At 42.3% G+C, this 10,000-nt stretch overlaps 1 protein-coding gene across 4 annotated transcripts in view; it reads right to left on the bottom strand.

The window, feature by feature from the left end:
- Positions 1–10,000, bottom strand: part of MAPKAP1 (MAPK associated protein 1) — an 81,015-nt gene that overhangs the window by 45,042 nt on the left and 25,973 nt on the right. For all 4 annotated transcript variants that reach the window (XM_014880021.2, XM_088177595.1, XM_088177596.1 and 1 more), the window contains exon 5: positions 2,101–2,273. In XM_014880021.2, coding sequence (XP_014735507.1) covers positions 2,101–2,273 — 173 coding nt within the window. The remainder of the gene's footprint in view (positions 1–2,100; positions 2,274–10,000) is intronic.

The following is a 10,000-nucleotide window of genomic DNA, read 5'->3' as shown; positions in this document are numbered from 1 at the left end:
CAGGTGGAATCGTTCCAGCACATCTGTCAGGGGCTGGCAAGCAAATGGTCTGCTGGTTACAACCCAAGTTCATGTGTAAGAGGCCAGGGACAGGGCTGCTACCACTGCCAGTGGCTCCTGGAACCAAGAGACTGAATAGAGACAAATACAATATAATTATAATAAAAAAGGCAGCCTAATTGAATACAGAATGTTCTCAAAGCTGTCAACTAGTACTCATTCACTTCAGACTCTTACACCTATCTTTTAGGAAAATGAATTAGGCAGTAATATATTCTTTTCCTAAAGACAGAAGGGGTTGTTTCTCCTAATTATAAAGTCTAAAACCTCCTCATTATTCTCCCAGTGTCACTAGCAGGTATAGTTGTCACTCTGCATGCCTTGTATACCCATCTGAGGCATTCTATAGATGTATTTTAGTGCAGTGTCACAAAGATCCCCATTTTGTCTTTTTACACTCTCACCTGAGTGAATCAGGAACAAAAGGCCAGTGTAGAATGGGTGCCCTACACAAGCTCCTTCCTTACTTGGAAATATGAGAATTAAGTTTACAATTAATCAATCCTTGCTCCAGGACTGGCAGTCAGCAATGCTAAAAAAAATGAGATATAATTAAGAACCTACAAGAAAACAAACTTCTTGGAAACTCGAGGCTCTGCTCCTCAGTGTGAGCCTTTGTCCCCAGACTCTCAGCTGCTGCTGTGTGCTCCTGGGAACTCACGCCTCCATTATTTATTTCATTCTTTCTGCCCTGAGATTTGATTACACTGGACAGCCTCCTTGCTCATGAGCACTTTTTGACACATCATAACATCTAATCCTTCAAGGCAGACAGTGAAATTCATTTCTTCCACTGCTGCCTTTTGCTGTGGGCAGTGATGGTTCATGGAACACTCCACTCATGGGTGCTGTTCCATTGGAGGGCTGCTGTGCTCCTGAAATGTGTGTGCCCAAAGACTGACATCAGTGGTGTCTTACTCATTAAAAATAACCTAATCATGCACCAAGGACACTTCTCTGAACTTGTGATATAATGAACAGAAATTAATAACAGCAAATGAAATGGCACCATCTGCAAATAATTTTATATTTCTTCTCCACGACAAAAAAAAAAAAAAAAAGGACAAATCAAACCCAAGTGTTTAACCTCAGGAACGTCTCACATGTCTGTTGGGAAGAGCTAAGGGAAAACAAATATCCAAGGAAAGAACATCCAGGGAACTCTTCTCAAGAGGGGCTGTTTTCTGTCCATGGAACAGAAATCATGGGAGCCCAGGTGAGCTCACTCCCATTGCCCCACAACTGTGCTACAGCAGCAGCTGAGACTGCTGAGCCCTCCAGGGCTCCTGGAAAATGCTGAAAAGAGTGAGCTGCAAAATTTTGGATCAAAAAATCCCCACCTCATTCAATATTCCAGGAACAATAAAAAAGTGACATTTGGCTCATATAGAAAAAAACCCAAACAAAACTATCAACCTCCTTTGCACCAGGGACATCCCTGCCAGTAACTGCTGCTGACAATTCTGTAATAAACCACTTTAAGTGTTTACTTTATGTTCTGTGGCCCAGCAAAACCAGAAGTATTTTACACAACTGTTCAAAAACAGAAGCTGCTCAGGTGAGCTGCTCTGAAGAACCTTTTGATGCATCTCATGTCACCTGCCAGGAAAAAGGAACAGCTCTTACTAAACACCATCAGTGCTCCAGCACAGCACAGGGACTCAGAGGAGCCCTGGACTTCATCTCACATCTTGTGATCTCAGCCATTAAGAACACTACCAAAAACCAGATGGGACATGAAACAACAAATGCCTCTGTGACACCAAAAGAGGTAAAGTTTGCATTATTTTTACACAGTTTTGAAATGAGGATTCATTTGCAGACCCAAGCCTTCCTGTTGATCATTTCCCAGCACACAGCAGTTGATGGAGAGAGAAATGGCCAGAGGTGCAGGTGTGCTGCTCCGAGGGAAACGCAGCTAAACGTGAAGGCACCAGGATTTACACATATCCAAACACTGACCCAGAAATCCCTTCCACTATGCAAAAAGGCTGCAGAGGAGAAATGGAGAGGTCAAAGGTAGTAAAGAAAGAGCATTACTTCAGCTTGGGTTCCCGTCCCTCACTTGTATATTGCCAGCAGATGAGCCCGATCAGGTCGTGCACCTTGGCGTTGGCGATGGTCACCACGGTCATGGGCTGCAGCTTGTCCTGGCTCGTGTGCAGGGGGAGGTAGACATCAATTTTTTTGGTTGCTGTTGTACCAACATGGCCCTGTTGAGGAAACACGTTTCATCAGAATGTGTTTAAAAAAAAAAAAAAAAAAAAAAAAAAAAAAAAAAAAAAAAAAAAAAGAAAAAAAAAAAAAAAAAAAAAAAAGCGTGACGGGGTTTATACCAGAATCAGAGTTCTGCTCAGCAGGAAAACTAAAATCTGCTGCTATGGCTTAAAATTGGAAGAAGATTGAACATGTAAATTCCAGTTATTTCCCTGCTGTTTAGCTGTAAAAAGAACATGAAATATCTGGACATGATTTCACAGATTTCCACAAAGAGCCTGAACTTTGCTGCAGGATCCCATGCTCCTGCAGAATCAAAAAAAAAAACCCCGAACCATGTGTGGGATGGGGAGGAAGAGGGACCCAGCAAACCAGCCTAAGACTTCTGAAGTGCACCACCCTTGTTCCTGCATTTCTGCTCTCTTTTGCAGATTTTCCCCAGTCCCTGAGGAGCCCCCAGGCCCCCAGAGGGAGCACAGACACCACTGAGCCAGGCTTGGCTTGCCAGGAGAATAAAACCACACACTCAGCTGAGCCACTGAAGAGCTCTGTCTGAAGACACCAAGAAGAATTCACTCATATTGGGGATTATTGGAACTCACTGGATGAAAAGAATCCATTTGGTGCCCTGGAGATTGACAATTAAATAAACCATAAAACACACTGCAACACAAGATCTATAAAGTTTGCATTACAAGAAAAGAATGTTTGATCCACTGCAGGTAGGACTGCAGCTTTCACCCAGAAATCTGTTAAACAAACAAAAGACTGCACATCCTCATCCCCTCTTCCAAAGCACTCAAAGTAACTCTGTTATCTCCATCTCTCTCCATGCTACAAGGGCCTTGAGAAGAGAAAGGGTTTCTTGAATTAATCACTTGGAATTCTAAGTAACAGAATAAAAGGATTCAATGCTATAAATCTATAATGAGAGCATAAAACAGGGAGTTAAATGCCATGTGCTAATTTCAATATATTGTTAAAAACCATTTGATCCTTCATTGTGATTATAAATTAGAGAAGTAATAGGAATTTGAAGATTAAAGTTATTCGTACTGGCATAGCTAAAAGTATTATTAAAATCCATCCCAACACAATAAATTTGTTTTTTTAAGAAAGCATTTTTATAGAACAGATACCTCCTCTTCCTATATTTTTAGGGTAAGAAGAAACCAGTTTTACTCATTTAAAGGAAGGGTTAGGTTTGCAACAGAACATGAGACATTCCTTCACTTGTTTGGATCAACCTGAACAAGCTTTGGCTGAGCCCAGGACCCCCTGAGACACCACCCATAACCTCACCAAAACACCAACACAACAGAGCTACAGCTGGTAAAATACACAAGGGGGGGCTTCTTTCTCTGCATCTCTCTTGCTTTTCTATTGCCACAACTTATTTTTAAAGGGAAATAAACAGGAACCAGGTACCAAATCACCTGGGCAGACACCCAGGGCCATGTGAGCCCCAGAGTGTTGGGGGTGTTGTGGTCCTGGCCAGACACCCCAGAGCTGGGGCTGCCTTGGCAGGAGAAGGAGAAAACAGCAATTAGCAGGAAATTGATGTGGCTCCTTGGCATGCTAAGTCAGTGACATGTATAAATCCAAGGAAGGCAGAATCAGAAGTAATGCTGGTCCTGATAGGGGAAAATGCAAGAAAAATGGACACTGAGATGTGGGAGTCCATGCCAAGGTTACAACTGACACAGCCAGAGCTGGGAGCTGGGATAACAACCAAAGAGAGCAGATTATCCAGCAGGCACTGCATGGATGCATAACCCAAACCCAGGAATTTATAAAATCATAACCCAAAAATTGATAAAATCACCCCCTCCAGGGACCCTGGGCTCCAGCCATCACACACCTGACAGTCACACCCCTCCCATAGCCCAGCTCTGCCTTGCCCCACGCTGTCACTGACTTGGTGTTTGCTGGTTTTTAATAAACCTTTCTCAGTTCTTCCCCATCTCTAAATCTCCTCTACCTCCTCCAGCCTATTTTTACTTTCTTGCCCAAACTCTCTCCACTACAGCCATCCTGTTCTACTCACAAGCCCTCGATGTGAACACCAAAATGACAGGTGACTTAAAGCAGGTAAAACTCACACCTGTGAGGATTCCAACTGCTCTGTGAGCAAGGGGAGCAATCCCAACAACAGCAGGACTGGGAAACAGCTCAAAGCACTGCTCTCAAGTTCTTTAAAAAGTCAGAGAAATAGTTTTATTAATTAAAAGTCTGTAAAGCTGATGGCCATGAGGTATTGGAGAGGCTGAAACCTGAAGGCAGTTAGATTTTCTAGCAGTAATGAGAAATCCATTGTCACACCGGGCAGGAAATGTTTGTACAGAGCCGGGGGTCAGGGCTGAGCCAGATCAGGGGGGTCTGGGGCAGGAAACCTCCACTGTGTCCATTGCAAATTGGTGGCATTTGTTCAGAACCACATTATAAATCCAAGGCATCAGGTCCCTGTCTGTGGGCAGAGCCAATCCATACCCTGAGCCCCAACTGCAGGTTTGTAATTGTCCCTGAGAGCTCAATTAGTGACGTGCTCAGAGCCCAGGGGCTGGGCACAGGACACAGGGACCGACCTGTGCCAGGGCTCTGAGCACACCTGAGCGTCCCCTCCAGGAGGAACCACCCCGAGCCAGACCACAGGCATCCCTGGAACCATAATTACACCCTGCTCCCAACTAGAAACTGAATTCCAAGTGGAAATGCTGAGGAAACCCAGCAGATAAAGGACAATTACCGATATTCAAAGAGGCAGCATCAAACTTTATTAATAGATCCTGTATAAAATTCAATGGAAAATCTATTCAGGGCCAGGGGCCTTACCATTTGGAGTTTCCTTAATAGCCTCCAATAAATCTGGGAAGCATAAAGGGGCTGTTAAATTAACATTTTCCTGATCTGTCACCTGTGGCACAGTTAATTTGTCAAAAAATTCTTTTAGCTTGTCACTGGACACTGTATATTCTGACAAATGAAGTCTGGAATAAAATTGACAAAATATCTCGTTAATTTTCTAGGAAATCACAAATCTGATTCCATTAAGTTTTTATTGTTAGAAATGTTATATCCCACCAATCCTTTAAGAAAGTGAGGAGTAACTGGATACACTGAAAATGTACAATAAATCATAGAAAATTTTCCTAGTATTTTTATTGATGGATTCTTTTAAGGCTCTCTGGTGCTCTCCTACAGTATGTCAAATTAAAAAAATAAATTAAAATCAATCAGTTCTTCCAATGTAAGATGTAAAATCAAATTTTAATCAAGGTCCATGAGGGAAGGCAGCCCTCCCTCCAATACCAGATGATGTGACCCTTCAATAGGTCACAGTGTGGCCACTGGTACTTCACCTGGCACTGGGGACAGGGGATCCATCCCAGCATAACTGACCCCTAAAAGGTGCTGAGGCACCTGCAGAACAGGAACACCCTGTCCTTCTCACCCCTGCTTTGCTTCACCACGACACAAAATTCAAACAAAGTCCATAAACATTTCCAAGAGGGAAGTGATTGATTTCCAACACTGACAATTTACTGCCTCTTCCTGCACAATGGAGTTCTGTGACTAAATGTTATATCACTTTAAGATTAGATGTTCTAATGATATAATGCAAAGATTGTACTGAATCATTATTTAGTGGGAGTCATAAAAACCTCTTAAAATTAATCTTTCATGCACATCTAGCTTACCCAAAGTTAGCATTTAATTAGATGGCCTTGGCACGAATGAGCTTACTACTTTATTTGCTCAATCAGTATATGTCTCTTCAGTAATTATAATTAATTCAAGTCATTGACTCACCTCCCAGCAAACAACGCTAAACATGGCACAAAATGGAAACAAATGTTTTTCCGTTCCCAAATGCAAAATGTCTTCTCACTTTTAAACCCAGTTAAATGTTTTTTGGTTTGGGTGACAGGGTGTTGAATACACTCTGTGATCCAGCACTCACCTCCACAACATAACTTACTCACTTCTGTATTTAACTGACACACACAAAATACTTGAAGGGGAAAAGTGGAAATATAATAACCCAGGGTTTCCAACACACAAAAACTTCTAACAGACCAGAGCACAGATGTTTATGGCAATGAAAGGGACCACATTTTTCTTTTTTTTTTTCCCTTGTCCAACCCACCACACTATTCCCCACCATGGCAGAATGGGAATGGGGTTTATTTCATCAGGTGGTTACACCAGCACTGGGGTTTTTCATTCCTTCTGTTATTCTTAAAGCAATGTGCAGGACAGCCCAGCAAGGCTGGGGTGCACCCCCAGCACTCTGCCAGCCCTGCAGCTTCTCACTGAAGCCTCAAAGCTGTTCCCTCCTGAGGAGAGGATTCTCCTTTCTATCACCCCAGCTTGTGCTGCAGAGTTAGCAGATCACGATGTAAAACTCCATTAACATCATTAAATACTTAATTTATCTTATTCGCACTGTCACTATTCATAAAAATTTAACCCAGTAATTTCCTGTTATCCAAAGCATAACAAAGTATGAATATTTAACTCCAAGGTAAATAACACACTATTATTTTTTATTCTAAATTGTTGACTTCACTTAGCATGCCTGCTCTGTACAGCTCCACACGATTTGTCAATTAAAGGTCCAGATGTTTCACAGGCTGCAGAGGCAGCAGCAGCTCTGAGCAATGCGTCCTCTGCATGGCAATGATCACTACAACCCCAGCTCCAGGCTGCATTAACATGCTCATGTTTTATTCCAGCCCCCTCCTAATGTACCAGTTAATTATACAACACACAGCTGAGAAACATCACCCCGAGCTGGACAGTTTTCCTTGCACGCTTCCACCTGAGCACGCCTTTGCTCCCACCTCAAACCCAGGATTTACATAAATAACCACAGAACCAAGCACCCAAATCGCTGCCTGCTCTTGCTTGGCATTCACTCCCACAATTAATAAAATTATCTAAGTCCTGAGCAAAGAATAAGACACATAATGCTGGTAACAGCACGTATCAATTATAGTAACAGGCATTCGTTTATACAGCTCTCTATGAATTAAAATCTGGTTTACTCGGAGTGCTATTAATACGAATTCTTAATACTGCATTTTTTTTCTGACAAATGCTACATGGAGGGAGGGAGGAAGAAGGCTCAGGCCCACCCCTGTTCCAGCCCAGGCTGTGTTTGTGTCCATGTAGGTGTCAGATTTAGGACAAATGGCCCTGCCACACTCCCGTGGCATTCTGCCCCACACAGGCTCCGTGTGCCCAAGCCAGCACAGAGGGTGGGATGTCCCACCAGCTGTGTGGCACCAGCTCACCTGTCCCTGCAGCCCTGGGCTGCTCAGCTCCACAGCTCTAGTGAGGAGAAAAACACAAAATTAGATTGATCCAAGTGCAGTTGTTCCAGCTGCAGCAGAAATGCATTCATTACCCCAAACCATCCTCGAATTCCTTCCAGTGAGGAACAGCCTCTTTAGAAGAATTATATATTTTTTACTCAGTAATAAACATTACAATTTAATACTGAGGAATAGAGTTATTCTTTGTAATAACAAACTGCAACCAAAACTTATAATTAAAACTACACCATAAACATTATTTGTGCGTTAAGGAACGTGCCACGATCTATTTTAACGAACAGATGCTCTAAAAAAGATAAATGTTTTCAGAAATATTCAATCCTTGAACAGATCAGCCTCTAATCCTCTGCTTCTGCTGCACAAAGCAGACAGCTCAAGTTCCTCGAGGACATCAGCCAACCTTAGGTGGAACATTTTTAATACATCACCGTGTCACTTTTTAATGTGCCACAATCTATTAACCACATGGCAAACTAACAGGGATTTTTAAAATATGGGTTTTATAGCTTTTGTGCCGGTGATTAATTAAATAAATAGCCAGCGTTTCACAAATCATCCCTCTAATTAGCCCGAGCCAGGCAGTGTGCATTCCCTGGCACCGGTGCCAGCCCGGGCTGGCAGCGCCGCCGGCCCGCAGGTGCTGCACCCAGCTGGAACGGGGCTCCAGCTGCTCCCAAAACATACTCTGTGCAATTATCCTCCCTCATCCTGCAGGAAACCTGCGAGCTGACAAAGGGGATGCAGCCCTGGCTGGGCTTTGACCTGCAGCAGAGAAGTTGTGCGTTGTAGAAAATGAACAAATATTGAAGGCAGGCGCTGGAAAAAATGCACCGGTTAAATGATGCATTTTCTGTCAAAACATTTCAAAGTTGAAGCTACAACTAATTACATGCAGTCCATTCAAAGAAGCCAAGCAAGGCTTATCATTAAAATGACTCAATTATTCTTAAAAGAAAGAGAAAATCATCTGTAAAACTTGCCTGCAATCTCATCAGTTTTACTGTACCTACCTCGATACATCATTTCCCCCAGAGCTCAAAAATTAAACTCTTCATAGTTAATATGCTCAAGTTTTACTATAGGTTTTTCTCCAAATTATTATTAACTGGAATTTCCTACCCAGGAAGGGTTTTATATGGAAATTTGTTCTGCAGTGTTTAGTGACACTATCACAACAGCTTTTTGCCCCTCAATTTAAAAACCATCAGAGAGACAGAAAGTGATGGGGAGTCAGGCAGCTCATGGAGATGGGATTTGATTTCCTCCACCAGGCCATTTCTTTCTCAGCATCAGTCCCCAAACTGCCCCCCTAAAGCCAAATTTCCTTGCACTCGGGAAGAAATTTGCACTCTTGGACTGGGGTGTCACAGAGCACCCACCCCACAGTGCCAGGGCAGCACTGCAAGGAGCCCAGGACTGATAAATAATTAATAATAAGTAATAAATAATAAGTGTCCCACTGCACTGCCCCTCCCTCGGGCAGCAGGCAGTGCCTCCATCACCCAGAACCAGTTTAAGGAGGGCTCTCCCCTCCAGCACCTCAGCAGCCACGTGGCACTCGGGGGCACCTCTAAAATCAACACCAAAGACTTTAATCCTGGGGAGCTTTTGCCCCTAAAATATGGGAAAATGCCCAGATGGGCTGCTCAAGCAACTGTGATGCAGGACACTTTCTGACAGGAAGTGTTTTCAACATTTCCCCCCCAGGATTTAGGTCCACAGTATGATAAATTCATAAATTCAATCTCCACAAAGACCTGAGAAACTGCTCTTATTAGTAAATCAAGTAAAAATCAAGCAAGCTCTACCAGTATTAAGAAGATAGTGAGAATTTTCTCCCTCTTTGGTTCAGATAGGGAAACAAAAGAATTTACATGCAAAAAACCTGATCATTATATTGTCTTTACAAATTCTGAGTGGGAAATATCAGATGAATAAAAAAAAAAATGAAGTATGACTTTATACTGGAATCAAGACTAAACCAATTACCACTTCACTTACATTTAATTTTTAATTACAAAACAAGAACTCTTTGATTAGTGATTTCATGGTGCTTAAAGAAACCCATAAGTGAACCTTTTCTCCATAATTACCATCAATGCTTTAAAATGATTTTTCAACTACTAGGGTCGAAGTAAAGATACAGTCTAAAAGACAGTCCTATGAGAAATTTAAAAACCCAACTTTCTGTCCCTTGGGAATATTTCTCCCAACAAACATGTCTGTTAAATGGACACATCCAACTCTTCTGCAAACAGCAGCCATTAGAAATACATGCTAATAAAACATTTCCATATTTCTTTGGCTGTTAAGAACTTCAACTTGTGAATACGTTTTTTATTTGATTTGATCTGTAATTAAGGGAAAGATAATGACACTACTAA

This window comes from Sturnus vulgaris, chromosome 22 (genome assembly GCF_052056855.1).
Source record: "Sturnus vulgaris isolate bStuVul1 chromosome 22, bStuVul1.hap1, whole genome shotgun sequence".
Lineage (NCBI taxonomy): Eukaryota > Metazoa > Chordata > Aves > Passeriformes > Sturnidae > Sturnus > Sturnus vulgaris.
Note: the sequence above shows the minus strand (reverse complement) of the source record. Positions and strands in the feature narration are given on the sequence as shown.